We start from the raw sequence: 27,527 nt of genomic DNA, 5'->3' as shown, positions 1-27,527 counted from the left end.
TTACTAAAATACTTTTTCCTAAGAATGCCCATGATACTAATATTAGCTACTACTACTACTATAAATTGTGTTATGCTTTTATCTTTAAATTCATGTACTAAAGGTATAATCATACATTTTTTGTTTATTATTGTAGGCAACTTGGCTGTCTAAGCTGCGTGATACTATGGATCGATGGAAGCGAACTTTACAAAATACTGTATTCCGTAATCAGCGAGTTGCTACATCTTCAGTCAAGTAAAGTAAACCTCTCTCATAAGCATTCCTCTTACTGTGATGATATTACTGACCAACCACACTGCTGTGGTGAGTGCCAAACAGGGCCTTAGAAGACAAGGTTATATCAGTTACTAAAGGTTCTTCAGTATTCTTTGGGAAAACAAACTTTGGAAGAAAACAAAATGCGTTTCTTTTCTGAACCAATCAATCACTTGTAAAATCTAGTGCCCAAAAAGATCAATTCACGTTATTATAAATATTTTATCAAAGACTTGATGGAATCTGTTGAGTTCGATTCATAATGATAGCCTCAATGTGTATTAGCCATTGTGGTTTAAGACTGATATGCTGTCTACCTGCCTGCCTCTTTCTCTTTAAAAGGGCTTGCAGTAAGGTGTACTACCTCGCCTGTCTCCACAGACTATTGTGGTAAACTTTACTGAATGAATCTTAGTTTGAATTAGAGTGAACAAAATGGTGCCAAAAGTGAAATTCAAGAAACGGCCTACATTGTTTACGTACTAAGACTTCATTAACAAATCCTTCCATTTGTGAATTTATTACTTGGAAACAAGTTTCTACAAAATGATACCAGCGGTAGAATACTTTCATATTATTTATCAAATGAAATCCAGTGTGTACCTAACATAAGATACACAGATTGAAGTTATTTTTGACCAAGGTTTTTTTTAATTTTTTTATATGTTCAGTTGCATAAGTCTAATAAATCAGATGAAAATCCTATATAGCATGTGCATGTATATGTGTGTATATATATATATTTGAGATTTAATAGAGTTTGTTTGTGAATTTATTCCGCTTTCTCTCAAATAATGGGAATAGGTCCTTTAGATCAACCTTTCTGAAAATGTGGTTTGTGGCTTTCCTGGTAAGCGCAAGAAAATTTGATCAGTAAATATTTTTTTTAATCTTAATTTGTCAATTTTCAGATACAGTTTAGAATAAGAGATATTAAAAATCTTATTAATTAAAAATTATTTTACATAATTTGTTTCATTTCAGTATAATAATATGTATAATATTTTACCACATGCTGTATATCTCAATACAAGCATATAGCCATATATAAAATCAGCTACTGTGTTTCACTTTTTTGGTATCATTCACAATATATCCCATTTCTATCTTAACTTTCCACTGAAATATTAAGGTTGTGTATGTTATGCCAACTACTCCATAATTTTTCTTTTAGGAACAGCATATGAAGGCTTGCTTACCTCTGGTGGTAAAATATAACTTATTGATAGAGAGTAGGGTATGGGAACTAGTGGGCCACTGAGTCATTATATGCTTTGCTCAAGTGAACTACAGCCAGCAAAGTTTAAGAAGCATTACTTCAGATAGATATAGGCTGAGTGATTAGTCATCCATTCATTCATTCAGAATTTTAAAGGTGCTTTATAAAACTTCTTCACTTTCTTTATATAAATTATTCATTTATTCTAAAAAACAAGTTAATAATTTTTTTTCATTTCAATCTTTTTTTAAGCTGAATGTAGCGCAGTCTTTTCTAATTTTTTAGACAAAATTGGGGTTCTCAATATTCTGATTTTTTTTTTTCAAAAGATCAATCTCAAAAACAAAACTACTCAAGTATAGGGAAGTGCCTTAAATTTATAAACTACAATGGCAAATATGCCAGAAGGTTTGAATGTTATTCTCTCCCTAACTGATAACATCTCATTTTCAAATTAGTTCTAAGCATGAGTATTGAAGTTGGTAGAGGAGAAACATTTTGTAAAAATACTGCATATTTACTATGGATTATAACAGTTATACAGTTGACTCTCATTTCGGTAGATGCCATTATAACACATTCACTATAACAAACTAGCAAAATGTCCCAACTGAAGCTCTATAGGTACAATGCCATTCAAAAGAAAATGCATTATAGCAAACTATTTTTAATCCTCATGAGTTCTCTATCATGAAAGTTGACTGTACTTTTTTTGCCACCTTCACCTTATTTATATCTTATTTAGGGAGTATGATGGGAGAGTTAGACAAGCAAAATGCAAATACTTATGCTTACTTCATATGTAAAAATATATTATACATAAAAAAATAATAATAATAAAAGACAAAAATACCTTAAAAGTGACTGCACTTTTTTTTAAATACAAAAAACTAAAGAAAAGATGCAACAACATAATAACATAACACAAATTGAAAAAAAAAAAAGAGAGATACCCAAAGGATCCTTGAGAAAATAAATTTATTATAAAAAGGATTTGGAAATCACTGCTTTTAGATTCTAGGTGCATAGCAGTTTTTGCTCACTGCTACTTTCTTTTAACACCTTTTGTAGGCCAATCATTTTCTGTTTCAGACATCATGGATGAGAAAGGATTATTAATATTCACATACTTATCTTGGGTGAATAGCATCTCTCCTATTCTCTGCTTTTCAACAGACAGTTTGTGACAAGGATTTTTTTGAGTCTTTATGTGGTGGATGATTCAAATATCAACTGTTGTGTGAAACAACCTTGCTCACTGGAGGTCTAATTGTCTTGAAAAGTATGTTTGGACTCTAGTGTAATGTTCCCAAATTATCTAACCATTAGCCAACACAGTATGAAATAAGCTTAGGTTTTGTGGGCAGGATTATCTAAAGAAATAAGGCACTATTTTTTTAAACATTTTTTATAACTATAATGTTAACATGTCAGAAATATTATTATCCTTTTCCTGACCTCATGGAGTCACAAAACTCATCATGGGAGGTCAAACTTAGTCCACACAGTCCATCATACCACTCCTTATACTCATCCACAGTCTGCATGTTCACCACCCTCTCAGACAATGCCCTCCATGCTCCTACCACTCTCCATGAAAAAAACTTACTTCTTACCCTTTTACTCACCACGACTTTTTACAATACCAGGGATGGCACCTTGTCCTTACTACTTTCCCTCGTTCTACCATATGAAAAAATCTCCTCAGTGTTAATATGATAATAACCTGTCAACAGCTTAAATGTTTTGATTATATCCTATGATTTTCCTTCTATTCACCAAACCCTGAAGTCCGCATGCCCTCAGTCTATCCTCCTAATCAACGCTGTACAATCCTGATTTCATTTTTGTAATCCATCTCTGCATCCTCTCTAAGGTTACTTCATTCTCTTCAAATCCCAGTGACCAGATCTGAGCACATCAAGGCTTCATATTATCACACTAAGAAATCCAAAGAAATGTCTTTAACCCATGTTTTCATTATCCATTTGGAATAAGATTTTATAATGAGGTTTTTTTTTTTTTTTGTAATATTTATCTACTTTTACAACTGCTTTCTTGCCCGATAGAATTTTCAGGAGCTTGGCCCACAGACTGTAGTTTATATACCCAAAGGTTTGGACCAAACAGAAAGCATTTTGCCAGTATGTATTAACTTGTTTTGCAAATTTCTGTATTTGATAAAAGTGATAACTTAATAGGTTATATGAAAAAAATTTCCTTAAACAGATAAAACACCAACCAAAAAGGGGAGAATGTACTCCATAAATGACATTTTCAAAGGTGTTTTTTAATATATTATACAGAACTATGCATAGTGTGTATAAGAAGAAAAAATTGTAATATCGGTACTTATAGAAAACATTATCCTAAAAGTTTTCTCTGTTTCACTTTAAAAGATAAAAGTTGAACAAGATTCTAAGTATCATCTTGTTAATAGTAAAAGCTAAATAAAAAGTATCACTGTATAATAAATAAACTCTGCCATATTAATGACTGCTGTTGTAAATTACCGACCGATCAGCATATCAGGAATCGTTGTCAAGGTCTTGGAGAAAATAGTCAAGAGGAAAATACAGGATTGGATAGATGAAAATGGGATACTGTATGGGGAACAGCATGGTTTTGTGAAGGGTAGATCATGCCTCAGTAACTTGCTCACATTTTATAACACAGTAACGGCTGAACTGTATAAGGATAATGAGTTTACAGTGATTCAACTGGACCTTGCTAAGGCCTTTGACAGGATACCACATGGAATTCTAATTAGTAAAGTGCAGCATATGGGGATGAATATAGGGTTGGTGAGATGGATAGGAGGGTGGTTTATCCAGGAGTAGAGTCCAAAAGACGGCCTGTGACTAGTGGTGCACTGCAGGGTTCTGTTCTTGGACCACTACTGTTCGATTTGTTCATTAACGATATAGGAAAGGATCTGAGAGGAAGTGTTCATTTGTTTACTGATGATGCAAAGTTGGGTACAGCAATAGTGAGTGCACAGGATGTCAAAATTTTGCAGGATGATTTGGATAGTTTGGAGGACTGGGCTAAGGAGAATGGATGTCAATTTAATGTGGCAAAGTGTAAGGTTATGCATTTTGGGGTGAAAAGAATAGCAGCAGTGTATCACATTGGTGGAACCGTACTCCAGGAGATTGATGAGGCCAGGGATTTGGGAGTGTTGGTGAATAGGGATTTGAAGTTTAGGGGGGGGCACATCACAAAAGTGGCTAAATCAGCTCATCAAATCACTTGGTTGCTGAAAAATACTTTAACAAGCAGAGACAAACAAGTTATTGTTCCTCTGTATCGAGCCTTGATAAGATCCCATCTAGACTACTGTGTCCAGATATGGGCGCCTGGGTTTCTTCTTGATGGGGAGGAGGTGGAGAGGATCCAGAGACGAGTGACCAAGATGATAGCAGGTCTATGGAATGAACCTTATGAGAACAGGTTGAAGATTTGTGAGTTGCAGAAATTGGTTGATAGGCAGAAAAGGGGTGATATGATTTAGACATTCATATTACTGAAGGGTTTCTATAAGATTAATTCAGAAGATATTTTGGCGAATAGGACTGGTGGTGGGAGGACTAGGGGCCATACATGGAAGCTGGGCGAGAGTGTGGTTAGCAAGGGTGTTAGAGCTAGGTTTTTTACTCGAAGAGTGGTGAATGAGTGGAATAAGCTGCCAGAGTCTGTTATGGGTGCCATGACTGTGAATGAGTTCAAGGTGAGGTATGATAGATACTGTGTGAATGTCAAATAGTTGTTCTTGACATGATGTTAGGGCCTCCCTCAATGAGTCTATCGACTCCTTGGATTTGCCCGTAATAATAATAATAATAATTCTGAACTTGCTGTCTTCACTTGCATAGTAAGTGAGTCATATGCAAGTGAAGACACATAATATTCAAATATAAGTTTTTACATTCAACATCATGAATAATTCCAAAGGAGAGAAATAAAAACAGACAAACACTTATTATTAGGAACTTTTAGCATTATACATATACTGTTATAGTCATCGTTTCTTTATTTACTCAACATAAACATAGCCAACCATGGAAAAGTGATTTTATAAATGTCTTATTACAAAGTTTATGCTAAGAGGAAAAGTGTATAACCTAGACCACAATTTAATGGGGGTTAAAATAGGATGTTATTAAAGATTTAAACTTTGTAACATTTATACATTTTAAGATGTTATTAAACTTATAGTAAACACCATTCGAAAGCTGAAGAATGCAGTCCAAGTTGACTCTCCAAGTCTGACATCACCACCAGCATTTATAATACATTCTTCAAACTGTGAAAACATCTGTTGCCCAGAAACTGAATGGATTGCATTTGTAATTCTAACCCTAAGATCATCCAAAGAATGAGAGGGTTTTGAGGTACAGACAACTGTTTTAACGTGATCCACAAAAGAGTCCAATGACATTAGATCATTGGAGTGAGGTAGCCAAGAAAGAGGCTCTCATGTGCCGATCCACTTTGAGAAAGTGTCAAAGGTATCTTCCTCTCCTGATCTACCTGTCTGAGAGAACTTGTCATTCAGAAACTGCTGCACACACACACACACACACACACAAAGCATAATGGTAGGATGCCCCATCGTGCTGAAAGGCAGTGTTGTTATTATTATTACGTGACACCTCTAGGGAGTCCAAAGACTCATCAAGGGATGGCACCTATTCTATAACTCTCTTCTCCACCACTCACTCCACCAACTACAATGAACTGTAACTACCATTATCATCATCATCTACACCAACGCCATCTACTGCCCACCACCACCACTAGTATTTTCACAGACAATCACAACCATCCATACCCGTGGCGTGATTCGAACCCGCAGCCTTTTGGCTGGAGAGCAGATACGCTAACCACTCAGCCAACCAGGCTGACAATTATTTAAAAGATTTTAAAAAATTTAATTTTAATTAAATTTAATTAAAATGTAAAATTATTTAAAACATTTAACCTCTTTAGTAAATGAAAAATGTAAGATTCACAATTGACTTACTCTTCAAAAAAGAAAGAAGACCAAAAATGCAAAACTTTCTGAGGATATACCATAAAATATCAAAACTAATTAGTCTGAATTCACAAAACTAATACATAAAAAAAACTTCAATAATTAAGCTTTCAAATGGTCCTTAGCTTTTGAGTACAAAGTAATGGACAGACACAATTTATCCATAACACTTCTGCTATTTATCAGCTTTACTGATAGAGAATGTCTAAAAATATTAAACTTTTCTTAGTTTATATTAGATTATTATATTAATTATTAATTAATGAAAACTTGAATTCAATCCACATGCATCTTTTATTTGCATTTATTTTTATATTTATCTTTAATTTATAGTATAACCAAGTGGAAAAACTTTCAACATCTATATCTAATCCAGAGTATTTTAGTAATAAGGTGAGACACCTTTTGGCTACTTGTATATGGAAATATGACTTCTGCATTACTTCAACCTTGGTATCACTTCTTGGTCTGGCTTCCACTGATGAAACATCAATTCTTACTATGAGAGGTTTTTTTAAATAGTTCCATCTTCTTTATTCAATGTGGCCTTATAGTAAATTACAGGGATGACTGAGAGAAATTCCAGGCAGAGAAAGTCAACTGAAGGCAGTTAACTCAGATGGAGGCTAACTACCTGGGTATCGGTCATCCTTGGGCTTTAGTTTCAATTAGTCTTTTGATTGTTCATCTATATGTGATTGGTGAAAAAGGAAAACTGATAGCCTTTGGTTATATGATGATATAAAAGAGCTGAGGCCTTTTCTCTATCTCTCTGTCTTTTCTTTCTCCTAATACTATCAGGCTCTCTTGCACCCCTATACTCTAGGCCTATGATGAACAATCCTTTACTTTTTCACCTCAATAAAGGTCAAAACTGGTCTGGGTTGTGACCCTTCCCTTAATGCATGGCATTATACATGTCCGTAAGGATATGTGCTTTGCATTGTGGGATACTAAGGCAAGTGATGTGAAGTCATTAGCCTCTATATACGAGTTGCTCAGTCGTGAAGTTACTTCACACGCAAACTTTGTTTGCTTACACTTGGATTAAGGATTAAACCAAAAATATAATTTCTTGGCATCTTTAATTTATTCAAATCTTTCTGAAGGGAATTAACATCAGCAGTGCTACTCAAAATTCTTCCTAACTTTGCATCATCAGCAAATAACTAAAGATCCCCAGTCAGTCCACATGATATATCATTTACAAACAAGTTAAACAACAGGGACCAAAGAACAGAACCCTGAGGCACCAGTGTGGTGCCTCAGGGGTTTGTTACCCTCCTTTTTTTGAGACACTACTCCATCATACACAACTTACTAGTATCATTCAGAGAGCCAATCTTCAATCCATCTTCCTTACACATACCTGTTACCCTATCATAAAATGCAAGTAAATTGCTAAAACAGGACCTACCCTTTACAAATCCATGCTGACCATCATAAAGAATGCTATGTCCATCAACTTAATCCTGTATTCTATCCCAGTGGCATAGCTAGAGGGGGGGGGCGGTCTGCCCCGGGCAGCACTTTGAACTTTTGTGGTTAATTCTAAAATACAGTCTTGAGAACTCATTTCCAAATATTGTAATACTACTGCAAATTTTCCTCACAATTGCTGTAAGTGTTGCTAAATGTGAGAGGAGTTTTCTAAATAAAACTGATTAAGAATTACCTACATTACTATGAAATAGACTTCGCCAATGTCATCGACGATTTTGCTAACAGAAAAGCAAGAAATATAACATTTTAGAATGTTGAAATTAAAGTTTTACTTCAAAGATAAACACAATGTTTTAATTTATTTCCCTATATGTCGTTTTGACTCTTTGTAGTATTTTCAGTGTATACTGAGAGGGGTGGCAAACTCAGGGACCACCCCTGGCGGCAAAAGCTCTAGCTACACCACTGTTCTATCCTAACCAATCTCTCCAACACCTTAACCAAAACTGCAGTTATACAGACTGGTCTATAATTGGAAATTTCTGTCCTAGAACCATGCTTGTGGAGTGGTACTATTTTGCCGTCTTTCCACACCTTAGGAACTCTACCCACTGCAAGACTTTCATTAAATAACCAGGTCACGGGCATAGCCAACCGTGGTGCACATTCCTTAAGAATACATGATGATATGTCATCCATTCCCACAGCCTTATTAACATCTAACCCAACCACCACCTGATACCTCTGATTCTTTCACTTCCATTTAAAAGAAAACTTATTTAAACAATAAAACCTCTGAATCCTGATAGCCTAATGCATAGTATACAAGGCAATTGTTTTTGATGTTAAACTGTGGGTTCAAGAATACTTGAAGAAAGATTTCCTTTCTTAACCCACAGTGAGTCTATTGACTCCATGGTGGCTGCTATATAATAATAGAAAACCTTAAAAGATATACTTTTCTACACTGTCCTATACAGATCTTGAATTACTGCAGTGAAGTTAAGCTGATTTTATTTTTGATCAGCAATCAACGTAATCTCTAATTTTTTTTTCTATACATTCTCTGTAAATTTTGTTTTAAAAATAATGAAATTTCATTTATAGAATGTTTTTTTAATCCAGCTTGTGTTGGTCTACCAACAAAATAAGCATAACGAATAATAGTTTTAACTCTGATCTATCAGGTAATGAACAGCTAATCCCTTGAAAGTACAGTATATTTCCTCCATTTTTAAGCAAACCTATTTTCTTATTTAAGAGAGGGTGGAATTATCTCAAAGAGTATTACTGTATTAAATTGCTAATCCAAAATTCTTAGTAATAATCTTATTACTGTGTCTGTATTTTGTTGATACATGTTGATATTTTATGTGTCACTAGTGCATTTAATAGTAAATTGTTTTTGTGTGTCTATTAGAAGTATTTATTTCATTTATTTATTATATTTTTGATTTGAGGGAATTTAATTTGAGATTTTTGGAGAAAAACTTTTCTTTGGCCATGATGCGCACTCTTTAATAATGATACTATTAGTAAATGATTAATATGTGAACTAATCTAATTACAGTGTTACTTTCAATGCTTCAGTCTCTTCAATTTACCTTTTAAAGATTTCATTTCCTCATCATGGAATCTTAGCATTATATAGCCTTTATTATCAAGAAGAGAGATCCAACTGAAAACCATTTTAATTAACGGCATTAACATAACTGAATTGGCATTATGCAACACATTTCTGATAGTAAATTGTTTGTGTGATCAATTAATTTTTGAATCTTTTTTTTTTTAGAAATATTCTTGCTATATAATATGTAATCTGCCTATCACAAATACTCAATAAAACTTCATAAAATGCTTATTAACCAGGAATATAGCTTCTTATGATCTTATCCAAATGACATCTAGTCACTGCATTAATTTTACTGGTTGATAGCATATGTCATAATGTTAGGACATAATGATAATTGTAAAACAGTGCATTTATTAGTTAATGAGATTCTAAAAATAAAAACATATGCATACTTGACAACCATCATGTCTGTATTATGTATAAATTATGTGAACTGGATTACAAAATACAGAGCCATAAATATAAATTCTTCAAGTTTCAAATATTCCATTTTTCTCATCATGCAATCATGAAGAGGAAGTGAAATTTAGCTTTGTGGGTATAACTCGGTATTGCATTCAACTGCAGACAGACTGCTAGTTCAATTCAAGGTTCCCCCTTCAAAGAAATCTTTAAATTGGAGCAAATGGAGATGAAGCTAGTAGTATGAATAATAGTGTGGCTAGTGGATAGACACGAAAGAGTAGTATATAGAGGACAGGTCCACTGCCAGATTAGATCATGCCCTGAGGCAAACAATTAAATATCGCCCGATGCATTATAAAACAAAAATATAAGAACATCTCCAATTGCTATTTTGTTTTTATTACAAGAGAAACATTAATGCAAAACGATTACATAATAATATTAATTAAATGTTTGCTCTATGGGATATCGCACAATAAAACTGTTTATAAGCTCTTCTAAATTTAAATTATAAGCTATGTCCGCCTTCGATATAGTTGCTAGACCAACCAATCTTTCTAGGGTCATTGCTGTTCGCAAATCATTTTTAATCAGTTTAAGCTTGGAAAAACTTCTTTCCGCACTTGCTATGCCAACAGGAATTGTTAGCGTAGCAACAGCACCTACCACAATATGGCTAAACGAGCGCTCTTATTCAGCCGCACCATGAGACAGGCTGTCTCTATGCTACACACTGTCCACAGTACTGATGGAGGAGCTAAACCTAGGAGAATGCAAGTAACTAGTGGTGCACTGTAGGACTTTATACCTAGGCCACTGCTGTTTAATTTATACATCCGTGATACAAGAAATGATTTAAGAGGAAATACCAGTTGTTTGCTGATGATGCAAAACTGGATAGAGTGATAATGATTTGAATATATTGTTGGAGGTGGACTTGGGGTGACAATGGCCAGGGAGTTGAAGTTTAGAAAGCATATTACAAAGGTGGCCAAAATAGCTCATCAGATTACCTGGATATTGAAGAACACGCTTGTGGTCTTCTTCTTATTATTATTATTATTACGTGACACCTCCAGGGAGTGCAAAGACCCCTCCCTTGATGAGTCTTTGGACTCCCTAAAGACTCATCAAGGGAGGACACCTACTCAACAGCTCTCTCTGTCTCCACCACTCAATCCACCAACTACAACGAACCACAACTACATTCCAACACCATCTACTGCTCACCACCACCAGTATTTTCACAGACAATCACAAACATTCATGCCCACCGCAGGATTCAAACCCGCATTTAGAGGAAGGTTATTATCCTTCTTTATAAGACTTTAATAAGGTCATATCTGGACTACTTGCACATATCTGGTTTACCTGGATTCTTTGGATTTCTTCAGCTACTTCTTTTGTGAGAAAGTAGTTGAAGAGGATCCAGAAGTGGGTGACCAAGATTGTGACAAACTTGGAATACTCTATGGAATACTCCCTAAGACAGATTAAAGATCCTGTTTGTTACAATAATAGAAATATATAAGTTATTAAAGGGATCTCACAGGACTGATGCAGAATAATTTGTTCAGTATTTGGCAAGGAGAGAACAAGGGGTCACCCCTGGAAATTGTGTAAGATGGTTAGCAAAGGCTTGAGGACTAGTTTTGTTTTGGATAGTGTGAATGGGTTGCTAAAGGTGGGTGTGAACACACTGTTATGAATGAATTCAAGAAGTATGGCAGGTATTGGTGAATAATGGTTAGTGTGGGTCTCCCATGATGAGTGATCCCAACAAGATGTCTAAGAAAATAATAATAACTCTTTTTTGCCCCTACTCCATTATTTTTATTTCCAAATGTGCCAAAATAAAAATGTTTATCACATTACCAGTAACAACTTGGGCTCAGAACAGACAATGGCCTTTCATATAACAAAACCAAATGTAACAATAAACTAGCATAATAGTTTATGCTCACTGCATGGCATTTTGCAATTGTAAATTAATTCTATTTAATGAACTGTGCTGCTATTGGAGTATTATTATTTTTCTTAAGAGGGGAAAAAACAACCTCTTAACAAATATGCTCAGGTAGTTCAATTTCCTTATTTATAAAAATATCACTGTTATTACTGATCTGATATCTTTACGGACTCCTTGTGGAAAGTCCTTAGGCTTCACAGCACCTGTCATACCTCTTCTTAAATTGCTAAAGAAGAAGCACTCACTCGGCTTCTGGGGATGAGCCACTTATCTACTTCACAGACCCAATATTACATGGATCACCTACCAATGATTTCTTCTCTACTGTCTCTTCATTCTTGCAAAAGGCAAGGGACCATATAGCAAGTGATTTACTTAACACTGCAAGTTAATTTCTTTTCAGCATCTCAGTTATCCATTGAGATAATTTCAACTCTTTGTCCACTATCATTCTTAGGTGATCAGTCTCTAGTTCTCATCCACTACTTGCAGCGAATTCATAATAAGTGAACTTTTACTGTACTGTATCGTACTGTTTGTCTTTTCATTTTTTTTCTTTTCAGACTCTGGTGATTTTATACAGCATATGCCTTCAATCCAAAACAGGTAACCTTCGTATAACGCGGCACTTATACAACGCAGTCTATAATTATAGTAACCCTTGTTCAACACGGTACTTATACAATGCAGTTTCGATATAACACGATCTGCAAATTGTAGTACCCCTTTATCTTTTTATATATTTTTCACCACGCAACTTAAAAATCAAATTTTATCTTCATTAAATTTGCGTCTGCCCGTATTGCGCATGTAGTTATAAGTAGCAAATTTATATTAGGGGAGATACCCTTTAGCATGCATGTACGTCAATTGTTTACAGTAAATGATGACAATTGAAATTGTCTTCGTTTTCTTCCAGGAAAGCACATTAAACATAAGTGTGTTAATCTCAAGCTAAGCACTTTATTTTCTGATGAGTTGCATACAATATGTAATGCTTTTTTTGTGTAAAAATATTTTTTATAGTAATGGTCACTTAGAGGGATTTTGCAATATGGTTGAAAACAAAATTAGTAAATTAATTGATGGGGAAATAATTTAAATGAGAGGAACTGGTAGAATTAATAGATGACGTTGAAATGAGGAAAGTTCTTCCGAAGATTCTGATTTTGATGAATCTGTTAAAGAATTCAATTTAAAGAAATTGGCAGAAGGATTGGACTTAGCAAGAAAGTCAGGAAGTTATTTTACGGATAATGATCCCTCAATGGAGCACTCCAGAGAATTCACAAGATAATTGGATATTTGTCTCCATATCATGAACTTAATAAAAAAAATTACAGCATAGTGGTAAGTAAATAAGTTTTATTACTGACTTCTTGATAATTAAACCAGCCGAAGTATGCAATGAGAATTATACAAATGATGTCCAAGAGATTTCAAGTGATGATGATGTCTGTCCACTCGTAAATAAAGAACATCTACAAAATGTTAGTTTTGAAGACAGTGATGACGATTAAAGTATGCACTTTATTTTATTTTGCCTAAAATATTTGTGCATTATGTGCAATATAGTTTTATACTATGTATTTGTTTCATATTTTATGTTTTCTTAACTTACATGAATTACCTGAATTAAATAAAAATATATTTTTTGTTGGGTATGTCGTTGTTTATATAATTAAAAAAAAAAAAAACGATTTCGGAACCTAGCCCTACTTTTTCAATGTGATCTGAGTCTCGCATAATGCAATTTATATATATATTTTTTAATTATGTGACACTCCAGTGAGTCCAAAGACTCATCGAGGGAGGGCACCTACTCCACCACTCACAATCCACTAACTACACCAATGCCATCTACTTCCCACTACCACCACTAGTATTTTCACAGACAATCACAAACATCCATGCCCACGGCAGGATTCGAACCCGCAGCCTTTTGGCTAGAGAGCTGATATGCTAACCACTCGGCCAACCAGGTCGGTAACACGGCAATTCTGTGGAACCTAACATCCGCGTTATACGAGGGTTACCTGTACATCACTTTGCACAAGCCACACTGAAATGATTGCCTTTATTATTAGTCTCTTTAAGTAATCCTGCAGGTTTTTCATACCAGAAAGATTCTTTATCCCTACCTATATTAATTGTATAATTAATTTAAAAATGCACTTAATTTTTTTGGTTAAAGTAAAGACTTTCATATTTACAACAACAAAAAATACTATTCTGGCAAAATTTCATCCCACAACTTTGCTAAAATTTCCAAATGCTGTATAAAATCACCAGTCTGAAAAGAAAAAAATGAAAAGGCAAACAGTACAATACAGTATAGTTCAGTACAGTAAAAGTCCACTTATTATGATTATCTGAGACCTCATCAAGAGAGGTCATACATGACCCACACACCAACTAGCATACCTTCTATTAAACTCATTCACAAATAAACAAACTGTTCCAGTCACTCATTGCTCCATGAGAGAAAAATCTAGCTTTCACCCATGTGACTTACCTCTGAATTTTCTTTACCACTTCATCATCATGAAAGCTGGACAATTAGATCTGTGGGGTCAGTATATTCAGTGCTTCTGCAAAGTCCAACAATATCATCAGTACTGCTGCTGACATGTAAGGCACCTTCATGCAAAAAGTTTTTTGGTGTCCCCCTTGATAACAAAACAATCTACAAAAAGTTTTAAACAAATATAAATGTTAAAATAGATTAATAAAAATTAAAAAATCTTCTATATTTTTTTACTTACCTTCTTGAAAATCTGACTATACTGTCACAAATAGAGCAACAGCAGAGCACTCTGATCACAATCAACGATATCGCATATACAGTAATGAAATCTTCATACAGCCATTGCAGATGTTATTGTGAATGTTGCATTATATCAATAATCAAATATCACGTTCAGATAACTACAAAACTTTAACTTAGAAAACCAATAGAAAGACAGAAAGGTGTTGATTTGTATCTGCATAAAAACGACTTGGCTCAGCTCGTATTTGTTAGACTGAGCTTCCTGGAACTGCAGCAATATGCTCACTGGAAGATGTCAATGGCACTGATAGTTTCAGATTGCATGATACATATGGTTTCTCTGAATTTATATACAGCAATTGTTTCCGAAGAAATTAAATCTTACATGTGGATAGTGTTTTGAATGGAGAATGATTAACTTTGCACTCCCCTTTTATGGCACCTTTGTTGTGCACAACTTGCACACCTGCATACAGCGCCGCTGATATTATTTCATGGTGTAGTTATTTCTTTATAACCTTAGTTCCATTTTGACCTTATTTGCTTTAGCATGATCCTAAAAAATAGCCGTATGAATTGACTACTACAAAGATAATTTCATGACTTTATCTGAATGCAGTTGATAATTTATTGCATGTGTAACTAAAATGCATTTATCTGATATGTATCTAAATACAAATAAGCAGTTAATAATCAGACAAATAACACTGGCCAACAAAAAAGATTTTTTTTTCTGCTGATTATGATCTGACACTTGTTTTTTTACTAATTTTGGTGCACTGATTTCAAATATCAAACCCATTTTTCTCTATCACATCAGGTTTTTCTATGGCATTTTCTTTTTGCTAATTTGTAAGTTTTTGATAGTTTTAAGGAGGCAGTACTATTTAGAGGATCAAAAAAATCGATTTTTTAACATTATTTTCTGAAAGTATGTACTTTTAAAAATCTGTTCCTAACTTTTTATCAAGAAATTCGAAAAATTCCCGAAGATATAGCCTATTATTCAAAGCGGTGTGCAGATCAGAATCGGGGTGCTCACCGCTCTCGCTTGTTAGTAAACAAATAAATGTGCGTAAGAACCTGCAACCGATAACTGATCTAATACATTTAGGTGATGAAAAGTAGGCGATGACAACTGCCTAAAACAAATGAATGCTATATGCGTCATAGCGGACAAAGAACGATTGAAATCAGTCGATCGTTAATCGATCGTGAAAGTATGATGAGCGCTTATAATGTTTCAATAAAGTGTCTGGTTTTTTTGTCTTGTTAATTGCATGTTAGTCGGCAGTGAAGAAAATACATCATGTCTACTACTCAAAATTGTGTCAATAGTGTAGATTCCTTCTGCTACATTTGTGGCAGCTTTACTGTTCCCAGTCAAAGGACAAATATCACTGATTTCATTAAGAAAGTGTACTTTGCATACTTGGATGTAAAAATTGCAGATCAGGACAAGTCATGGGCTCCAAATAAAGTGTGTAAGTCGTGTAGAAAATTTACAACAGTGGAGCAAGGGAAAACACCAAAAATTAGCTTTTGGCATTCCAATGATTTGGCGTGAACCGAAAAATCACGTAGATGATTGCTATTTTTGTTTAGTTCAGACTTTTGGTTATAATAAGAAGAATAAGAAAGTGCCAGTACGTGCCGTTGCAGGTTCTTACGCATTTATTCGTTTACTAACAAGCGAGAGCGGTGAGCACTCCGATTCTGATCTGCGCACCGCTTTGAATAATAAGCTATATCTTTGGGAATTTTTCGAATTTCTTGATAAAAAGTTAGGAACAGAACTTTCAGAAAATGTTATTTTCTGAAAGTACATACTTTCAGAAAATAACATTAAAAGATCGATTTTTTTGATCCTCTAAATAGTACTGCCTCCTTAAAACCAGCAAAAACTTACAAATTAGCAAAAAGAAAATGCCATAGAGGAAAAACCTGACGTGATAGAGAAAAATGGGTTTGATATTTGAAATCAGTGCACCCAAATTAGTAAAAAACAAGTCTCATATAAAAGTCAGCAAAAATTGTGTTGGACAGTGTAATTGCCCCTCCCTTAGGCAGTACTTCTTACATAATCACAACAAAATTAATCAAAATTCCAAATAATTAAAATTAATAATTTTATAAAGAACATTTTACATACTTTATATCCTATTATGCAATTCCATTAGTACCATATCTGCTTTTTATTAATATGCTGAAAGCATCTAGTTGCTATGCTTAAGAAGCAGCTATGACTTCAGAAATTCAATGATATAAGTTTTAATTCTGCAACATTACAACTTTAATCATCTCTAATAACTTTTTTTTTATCACATTACTGAATCTTGGTTGATTGACAAGTATGCATATGGAACATATTAGATTAATAATGAAATATATTTCTAGCTGTTTTATCTTAAATTATATAAATTTATCACATCAGTGGGAAGCAACATTGTGTCCAGTGAAATGATCCTAGATCCTAAACCCTCTGATTTTGTTAATTAAATTAAGAATTTGAATCCCAAATGCAAATGCTGTTATGCATTAAAGGCTGTTTCTTGAAAACACTGCTTTTGTATACAGATTTTTATCATTATTTGATAATGATATATATTATTAAAAAGATTTTCTTCACAATGGAAAAAAAAACTTATTAGTTTAATAAGCCATAGCAAGGTTTTGTAATAAATTTCTATTTTAGACATAGTAAAGAGAAGTTTGAATAGAGACAAACAGAATATAGATTTAAGACATAGATATATATACTGCAGCTTAGATCATGCTGGTAGATGTCATAGTTGTAGTGCCTAAAGTGGGAAGAGGGTGAAAAAAGAAATGGGATAGTTTATCATCAGCAAAGTATACCATCCCACTATCCATTTCTCAATAGCAGATATTGATAAAGCAGTGGGATGTTGCCGATCCTCCTATAAAGAAGATGGCATTCTTCCCCACTTGAAGCTCTCCTTACATGTATTACCTTTTTTTCCTATAATAGTCACAGAAGGATCTTAAATGTGATGTAGTTTAATACCTGATTAACTGATAAGCACATAATTTTTTTTTTCCTTTGGACAGCACTTTGTCATATGTCCAAATGCACCAACATGCCTAAACAAATTTCAGAATGTGATGTGTAATCATTATTAAATATCAGTAAATTTTCTTAGAGATGCAGAAATCCAACCAGTCCTAAATCTCTCCTTTCTAATCACTTTATTATAACAGCCCCCAGCTGCAGGCATTTCTTCTTATACATTAATCAAACATAGCAGTGGATTTCCTTGATAAAATTACATCATGTGCAGTATAACTGCATGCTTAAACTCAAAACAAGACTTGCTTATTCCTTCTACCAAAATACCGTTTTATAATTTTAGTGATAAGCATCTAAATTTAGGCAGAATTATAAAGTGTAGAAAAGCAGAGCCTAAAAAGGCATCCAGATATAAACAAAACTAAACATATTTTATGTGTGATAAAATTTTTATTTAACAACTAAGCAAAAGGCAAAGAAAATAACCCAATATATAAACCTTGTGTTTCAAATGGGCAATCTTCTGTACTCTGCAAATGTACTAAATGACAATTTCCATATGGTCATTATTATTAGCATTCTAAATTTACTCTGAAGCTTAACTACCTACTCCAAACTTTGGGAGCAGGTGGTTGCTACTAAACAAGTTTTCTTTTATTTATCCCTTCCCTAAATTAAAAAAAAAAAAAAAGTATCGATACTTGTGTCAGATCTCCAATCCTTTTAAAACTCATTCAATGCTAGTGCATTCATCCACTGGAAGAATGCAATATCATTCTACTCCTACTCCCCACATAACAATTCTTTGCTCGCTAATTTACAATTTCTAAGAATGTCTTGCTTCTCCTATTGCTTTTGTCTGTGGAAACGGAAATGAGTTGACTTCACTTAACAGTGAAGCAACTAAGATAACACGACAGCATATTATGTCTCTTAATTCCTAATTGCATGCTGACTAGTTTATGTGTTTTTGTAGAAGTGAGGAGACAAGTTTTTCTTCCTAAAAACGTTCCCTACCTACCAGCTACTTCATCTTCAGCTGAAAATTCCTTATAAATGTCCCTTGCATCCTAGATAAAATTTGAACCCAGAACTTTTTAATCAAAGGGCACACACAGCCCTTTATCCTGACTGTGAAAGAGCTCCTTTGTAGTTTTTGGAAACCTAAAACAATGGTGATCCAGGAAGAATTAATTCAGAATATCCAGGAAAGAAAACTTAAAATCAACCTATGATTGTAAGATTGTTTCTTCTTGATGAAATCAGGAAGAACAGTCTTACAATCATATGTAACTTTACTTTTTCTCTCCTGTAGAAGGGGAGAAAAGGTAAAAACAATCTTACAGTTAAAAGGAAAAGGATTATATATTAAATTCATTCAAGTGTATTCTTGATGAAATCAGGAAGAACAGTCTTACCATCATACGTAACTTTACTTTTTCTCTCCTGTAGAGGGGGAGAAAAGGTAAAAACAATCTTACAGTTAAAAGGAAAAGGATTATATATTAAATTCATTCAAGTGTATGCACCAAACTCTTTACCTTCACAAGAAGATCATACAATTATTGCATTTTATCATAAACCAGGAGACAAGATAAATACTGTGTACTTGGGTAGAGAAATGCTTAATCTTTAAAAGATACCTGTGGCATGACTATAAACAACAAATTACACAATAATCACAGTAATAAACTTTAATGAAACATCTGTACTTTCGTTAAAGTTTATTATTATGGTTATCATGTAATTTGTTGTTTAGGGAAATGCTTACTATGCAGGCTTAGAACTTCATGCTGATGTTATGGCAGATATCATGAGCAAAGTATAGATAAGAGAAATGAAAAAAGAGAACACTGCAAAGAAAACCATGTGGTGCAAATGCCATGTTTTTCTACAGACTAGTACATAAATACACCTGAATATTTTCTCATTTACTAAAACCTGCATTCGATTACATATTAATAAGGAAAATATGGAAAACTTCAGTGAAGAATATTAAACCCTTCAAAGTGAAAATTGGACTGAGGCCACAATCCATTTTCATCAAGGATATAGATTAAAAAATATCGAAATACCTAAACATATAACTACAGAACAGAATGAAGGAGAGAAAATCTGGGAAGAAATGAAAACAAACATTATCAGTGCAGCATATAACTATGCCAATTAAGTAAGGGTTATTCTACAAAATAATATTGATAGACTAGCACAAAAAGCAGAAAGATATAAGCATGCACTAAGTACAACCATAAAATCTTATACAAAACAGTCTTCGAATAACAGTGAGCTATAAACTATCAACATGAAAAATACTGATAACCATTTAACTATTATTATTATACAAACTCCTCTAGGAAGAGCATCTTCCAGATCACACAATGCCTAAATACCTATCATAAATCTCTTTGAAAACATTCCTTCAACACATGCACCACATGTCCTGAAGAGAACCTGGATCTCACATCCCATACTCTTAGTTTCCAGGGATGATGAAAGTTATCTACCCTTCCCCCACCTTCTATGAGCTCTAAAATCTTGCATGTCTATACTATAAGATTTCCTTATCAGCCTATGTTTCTATTATGTCTCCTCTCTTCTATTACTCAAATTATGAAGATTACCTTCTTTATTCTCATATGTACAATTTTATAGTCCAATATCCTCTTGATTAACCAGTTGAATCTTTTCACCTGTCTCATCTCCTCCTAATCTAGGCGACCATACCTAACCACTGTAGTCAAGATGTAGACAATGGAAGAATAACTTCCATTAACTTCCATAATAAGTGTCCTCTGTAACATTGCAGTGATTTAATATAATGTAATGACTTTAGTGATGTGGCTCCTAAACTTTAACTGTTTGTCCACCATCATCCTAGGTCTAGCTTCATTCATCTTGCAGAAAATTGCCATTAATCAAATACTCTGCCTTCAAGTCCTTAATCCAAAATGCATCACCTTGCACTTATCAACACTGAACTGACATTTACTCACTTGCCCACAGAACCAGTTTGTTCAGATCAGACAAATAATTGCACATTACTATCCATATCAACCTGATATTATTAATATACAAGTTAAACAAGAATGGCCAAAGTGCAGAGCAGCCCTCTAGTACACAAATGGTCACTCTTCTTCTCTTAGACTCAGCACCTCCACACATTATTCTTTGATATACTCCCATGTCACAAGCACTATTTTCCATACCATCCCTTTGAGATTGTGAAAACCTCACATGTGAAATCCTGTCTTGACAAAATCCCAAAACAAGTGCAGTACATGTTGGGAGTACCCAGAGGTATTTTAACATTGAAATTGCTCTTGGATGATGATTAGTATATTGTAAAAAGTGAGGGAATTGAAGAAAGATCTTAGGGTACTCCAGCATTAAAGGTACTTCAATGCAGAAGTATCCCAGGGCTCTGTGCTTTTACTCACACTCCTCTTATACATGAATGATCTTCTCTCACTAGTCTCAAATGCTATTCATAATTCTGCTGATGACAGCACACTCCATTCTTCTTCTTCATTCATAAAATCTTAACTCGTATCTTAATACAATTCTCTTCATCATTCTCAAGTGGAGGTGAAGATAATAAATGCATTTCAATGCTTTCAAAACACAATCATCTTACTTCTTGGAAGAGTGATCTTGCTTCACTTCCCTGACTTTTGATAATATACCATTCATCAACCGATTTTCTCATCTTAGTTGACTTTCACATCTAGTCTATCCTGGCATAAACATATATCTATAGTCTCCTCAGCCTCCAAAAATCTTGGTATTCTTTTCATTGTAAACGTTACTTTTCTTCTGCATAACTCCTAATATTTTATGAACTCCAAATCCATCCAACCTTAGAATGCTGTTCTTATATTTGGGACAGCATACCTGAAACCTCTCTCAGAATGCTTGAATGTATCCAGAAGAAGGCTATCCACTTAATGGATGAACTGGCTACTACCAATCATCCACTTTCAGCTCACAACTGATCAATATACCAACTTCTCATCCTCTTCCTTCATTCTATCTATCTCTGTTATTAGGAACAGTCTTCCCATATCATTTTCTCTGATGAATACAGCTCCAGGCACATTAACAGAGTCCTTTTCTCTCTAACCACTTCTTCACATATAGTACTGTCATGTTATGCATCTTGTAACTTCTTGTGTGTAGGGTTAGAAAAAGAATAGTAAAAAAATTCATTCCTCTTGTCCAACTCTGCAGTCCCTCTATTATAAAATGTAAGTAATTGCTAAAGCAAGCTTACCTTTAACAAAGCCATGTCCTCTAGAGGTTCAAGCATCTGCATCCAGAGGTACCCACCTCTGGATGCAGATTCTGACTAACCTCCCCAACCCTTTAATGCCCACTTCAGAGATACTGATTGGGCTAAAAATCATTACTTCCATCCTAACTCCACCCTTGTATAATGCAATTATTTTCATTTCCTTCTTCTCATTACTAACTGTGTTTGAGTTGCAACTTAAGATGAACAACTAAGTTGTTAGCATCTGAGGCACCTTGGAAAAGATTACAAAAATCTTAAGAAAACATGACCTGACCTCCTGCTACAGACCTTACAGAAAATTGGCATCCCTTATCCGCTCCACTAAAGACCAACCACTTCCCCTAGACCTACCTGGTATATACCAGGTCCTTTGCAGTTGTAAACTGTCTTACTTTGGCCAAATAGGTAGGACAGCGAATATCAGAATTTCTGAACACAAGGACTACATCTGTTTTCACAAGTACAGCCATTCCGGTCTTGCAGACCATGCACTGGATACATGCCACAGAATACGGTGGAAGAAAGCTACAGTAATACACCGTAGCAAATACAAATTTGAAAGACTTTATGGAATCAGCCTCAGCCCTAAGAAATTCTCCAAACCTCAACAATTTTGTTTGTATGCGACTGCCCCAAATTTGGGAGGCTTACATCAGCAGACCTTCAGCCCAATGGCCAAGAACACCTACTTAGCCCACTAGAGGGCATCATCAGGACTTTTAGGAGAACAATAGCTTCATCTCTTCATTCCCAGTTACTGTGTTGTAGTGCCTACATGCACGTGCTTTTTTTGTAAGTTCCTTTAGAAGATGGCAACGTGACGTTGCCGAAATATCGGAAAGTATTTATTAAAGTATAATTTAATTTATATCCTTAACTACGTTGTTCAATTCCTTAAGTGTTTTAATAATGCATAACCAACGTATAAGCCTGTCCACTAGAATCGAGTTGTTAGTAGTACCAATAATTCTCTTTAATTCCTAATAGATTTACTATCTCCAACTCCTCAACCCCTCTATCCTTTCATCTTCCACTTCAGCATTCTAACCACCAACAAATCTGTATGATATGTATATCTTATTAATATGATTGCTTACCAACTTTGCTATGTCTGAAGTATTAGACACTTTCCTACTTTCTGCATCACTAAGGTATTCTTCCAAGAGAGATCTAACCCTCTGGTGATTTGTGTACTAATGAGGGAAAGGGTAGGTGAGCTGATAGCCCTTTTGTGAGAGAAAAGGCAAGACTGTGTTTTGGTGGTATTGAAGGCGACCTGATTATCCTTGTCCCACTGAACGATAGTATGAAAATCACTGGTTAAACTCTGATTGAAGATAACCTTGAAGCTTGGAATGTTGCACTGCATGGTTTGTCAAATGAGTAAGATGAATAGAGAGTACTATCATCAGAAAAGCCATGAATAGGATTAGTAGTAGTTGAGAGTAGATAACTGATGTACAGCAGAAAGGGTAGGTGGTAGAACAGAACCTTGAATAAATAGTGGCTGGCTACCCAAATACAGAGGTTGGCAGGTAGACCAAGTAGTAAGGTAGACCAGGTAGACCAAGCAAATTAGTAGCATGAGGCTTACTAATTTGCTTAGTAAGCCTCATGCCAGATATGACCAAAAGTTTTGGAAGCATCAAGGCGACATCATATTTCTCTGAACCTTTCCATGACATGTCCAGTGGTGGGTGATGTAGGCTAAGATGACAGTCATGGGCAGAATCTATACCACTGGTCACTGATAAACTGATGGGCTTCTAGATAGTGAAGAAGTTGAGTATTTACTTTTTTCTATTGCTTTAGAGTTGAAGCAGATTGGTTAATAGTTTGATGGTAGATGGAATAGGCTAGATATATGATTGCTTCCATGCCAGCTAAGTATAGAAGCTTGTAGAGATGATTGTTAGCTCTGGGATAATGTTCGAGCACAATTGGAGAGATGACATCAGGACCAGGAGATGTTTTAGTCTCCAAGTTATTTAGTATTCTTCTGATGTCTTTTTTTGCTGAAAAACCATGGTGCTTAAATTCTAGTAGGGTGGGAGGTGATTTGTCTTGATCATCTACACAGGAGTTAGAGAAAAGTGATGCTAGGAAGTCAGCTTAATCTTTGGCTGCTGTAACAGTGGTGCCATCTGGATGAAAGAGAGGTGGAAGTGCAGGTGAGCAGAAGTTGTATCTGATAACCTTAGCAAGGGAGACTAATGGCCTTTATGAAGTCATATTTAGATTTGCAGATGATTTTTATTTATTTATTTTTGTATTTATTATGTACTTCAGCATTGGCCAAGTATGATACTGGAGTTTTTGATGCAAGCCATCTGCAGTACTTCTGACTGCTTTGGTAAACTTTCTGTTCAGCTTGAAATGTGGAGAATTTTGGGGTAGAATGAAGAATAAAGGCCCTCATGCGGGTGAAGATAAATTCTGTGACTTGCTCAGAGCAGGTGTTTGAGTTAGAATAGCTGAGCAAAGTCAGACCACAGAAAGGAAGAGTAGAAGTACCAGAGGTCATTCTATTTGGTATACCTTTGGAGGGAGAGAGTTATGTTAACAAGGAGACTTGCAAAAGATTGTGATCTGAGTAGTTACCAAGAGGAGAGGTCACCTCTATGGTATTGGTGGGAAGCCAGTTGAAGTTGTGGATGTTAAGGTCACCTAGGAAGATCAGTTCACTATTTGGACACCTGGATTGTAGATGATCAAACTTCACGGAGAGGAAGGAGAAGAAGTGAAAATGGTTTTCAGAATTTGGAGAACTGTAAATGCAGCAGATAAATGTTACTAAATGGTAGTAAGGAAACCAGAGAAATCAGGGGATTCTAAATTACCTATTCTCTGGCAAGCAATATCACATCTCACAAAAGCACAGGTGCTACCCTTGTGGCAAAAGGATTCATGAAGTAATTTAGACATTTAAGGTGGATAGCAGTCGATGTGGCTGCAATTTGGATTTCTATTGAGAGTAGGTCTGTTGTGGATAACTGTAAGTGATGATAAATGTCATTTATGTTGGTGTTTAAGCTGTGGATATTAGTAAAGGGAATGTGAAAGTAAGTTTTTTTTTTTTCTTCTGAAGATTCTGGTATGATTTGTATATTGTACTTGCTTGTCTGTCTTTTTTTGTTGGAATAGTTTTCAAGATAGATTTTAGTTGCAGTGTCACTGTCAGTGCTTTAATGTTTCATTTATGGTTAGATGGACGGATAGAGTGGGGACATGCAGTGACAGGAGATGACACCATACAGAGATTGATAGTCTCTATGCTGCAATGTGCCTTGACAATGCATACCACTACTTAAGCTCCGTCTTCAAGCATGACTTGTCAGAGTATGTGGCAGCAGGATTATATGCCAGTTAACCAGGAAGCCTCATGACTCATTACTGACAGATACAGGCCCATATACTATTCAACAGTCAGCCTGCAGCTCCACCATTTTTAATGATGTACTTTACAATGGAGGAGGTTTTGAAACCTCTTCCATTGTAAAGGTTTGGTCTCCATGTCAAACTTTAAATGTTTGACATGGAGACCAAACATGGCATTCACCACTTCAGGCCTCCAATAAGCTAGGTGGTGGTATTTCACTGGTGGATGAAAGTCATCTACCACCTTCTGAGTCTAGTTGGCATTTTCTCTAATTAGAAAAGTATCCTTTCATAGTGGAAACACTCACTGGATTCACCAGAATCCCCTTTTGTGGAAACAGGCATTGCTACAGGAAGGCAAAGTTAACTTGACAGGAAGAGGCTGTATATTGCCCATTGATATGGAAATATCATACACAACAATTCAATGTGAAGAGAGGAGTGATGCAAGGCTTAGGATTATTCTTATTAGGATTAAAATATCTTCTTAAAGGTTGAAGACAAGGTTATGAATCAGGTTAAATAACTACATGAAATGAAAACATAAGAATATAATTAACATAGTGCAAGTGAGATAGTAAGAATGTTGCTGAAAGATAAGTGAGTGTTTTAAAATTTTAGTTAATAATATTAAGTTAATTTATTGTAATTTTTTTTATATGGGTGTGTCATAGACCGAGTTATTTAGATGTATGAAAAACTTGTATATTTGTTTAAAAGTGGATATTGTCAGTTTGATGCCAGTGCATAATAGAATAATGACAGCTAAGATGTCCTTGTTGGGTTGAGTTAAATTTGTGAAATTGAATTCAGTGTCAGTGCAGTGCATGAGATGTATTCATTGTGAAAGACAAAAGATTTGTGTGAGGAGAGCAAGGCTAGTGAGAATATGTAGCAAGGGTTTGAGAGTGAGTTAGTTGGATGGTAATAGGGTAGCTAGTAAGATAAACAATATTGACAAAGTCCAGAAAATAATGTTGAACATGCAGTCATGGAAAGCCAGGAGAACAAATAGGATTTCACCAAAAATAAGGTGAAATCCTGTGTGTGTGTAGGACAAAGTGTGAAACTGAAAGACAGCAGAAATGTCAAAAGATTAGTAGAGGTGAGAACATAAACAATTAAGAGATCCAAGTTAAGAAAAAGATCGTATGAATAAGTGATAAAAAAAAGAGGTAAGAAGAAAAAATTTTATGGTGATTCTATGATAAGAGAAGTACTTAATGAAAGCATGATAAAATTTGTTTTTCTTAGTTAATAATATTAGTGAAACTGTCAGGATGCAAAAAAGTAGGAATAGACTGTTTTGGCTGTTACTAATGGCGTAAGAGGTGAAAAGTATTGTATGGAGGGGTATTGTATGGAGGACATGAAGGAGTTATTGGAAAAGATGAAAAAGAAGAGTGAGAGGTGAAAATTTTAAGTCTGCTGCTACACTATACTAAAGGAAAATTGAGAGGAGGGCAATGATAGCAAACACATTAATATATTTAGGTTGTGCAGAAAACATGAGTAGAGTTTGTAGCCCTGTGGTCCAAATTTGAGAGACAATAACTTATCTAATGCTGAGCTAAATTTAAATGGATTTAGAGTTAGGTGTTTATATAGATGGTATGGAAGTCAGGAAAACAAAGCAATTAAGGTGGATGCAGATAAGTGTGTACAGGCACCTTTGCAGCTGCAGAGTGCAAGATGACCAAAAAAAAATGCAGAATCAAATCTCTCAAGCAATACATTGAATGGGGTAGCAAAAGCTTTTATATGTATATATATACATACACATACTATTGGGGTAGAAAGGGATGCTGAAGTTTATACATATACTAATGCTAGAGGTATCAGGAATAAGAGAGAAGAGTTTTTAGCATTGCTTAGTGCAACCTCACCAAAAGTTATATGTATTAACAAGACGGCTAACAGCAGATAATATAGCTACAGGGATAAAATGTGAAGTGTTTAATATTTTCAGGGAGGATAGAGAAGAAAAGATGGAGGAGGGGGGTACTGCTGATAGCAGATGAACTGTAGTCTTTTAGAGTAGGAGATGGGCAAGCAGATGGCAGTTCCTTTGAAGAATCTAGCATGATAAGGA

At 34.8% G+C, this 27,527-nt stretch overlaps 1 protein-coding gene across 3 annotated transcripts in view; it reads left to right on the top strand.

Moving 5' to 3' along the window:
• LOC150108371 (pleckstrin homology domain-containing family G member 7-like) overlaps positions 1–27,527 on the top strand; it is a 289,192-nt gene that overhangs the window by 251,707 nt on the left and 9,958 nt on the right. For all 3 annotated transcript variants that reach the window (XM_090390719.1, XM_090390718.1, XM_090390720.1), the window contains one exon: positions 137–901. In XM_090390719.1, coding sequence (XP_090246845.1) covers positions 137–241 — 105 coding nt within the window. In that variant the 3' untranslated portion in view covers positions 242–901. The remainder of the gene's footprint in view (positions 1–136; positions 902–27,527) is intronic.

The sequence above is a fragment of the Typopeltis vanoorti genome, chromosome 3, assembly GCF_054136105.1.
Source record: "Typopeltis vanoorti isolate ZY-2024b chromosome 3, IOZ_Tvanoo_1.0, whole genome shotgun sequence".
NCBI classification, from domain to species: Eukaryota; Metazoa; Arthropoda; class Arachnida; order Uropygi; family Thelyphonidae; genus Typopeltis; species Typopeltis vanoorti.
Note: the sequence above shows the minus strand (reverse complement) of the source record. Positions and strands in the feature narration are given on the sequence as shown.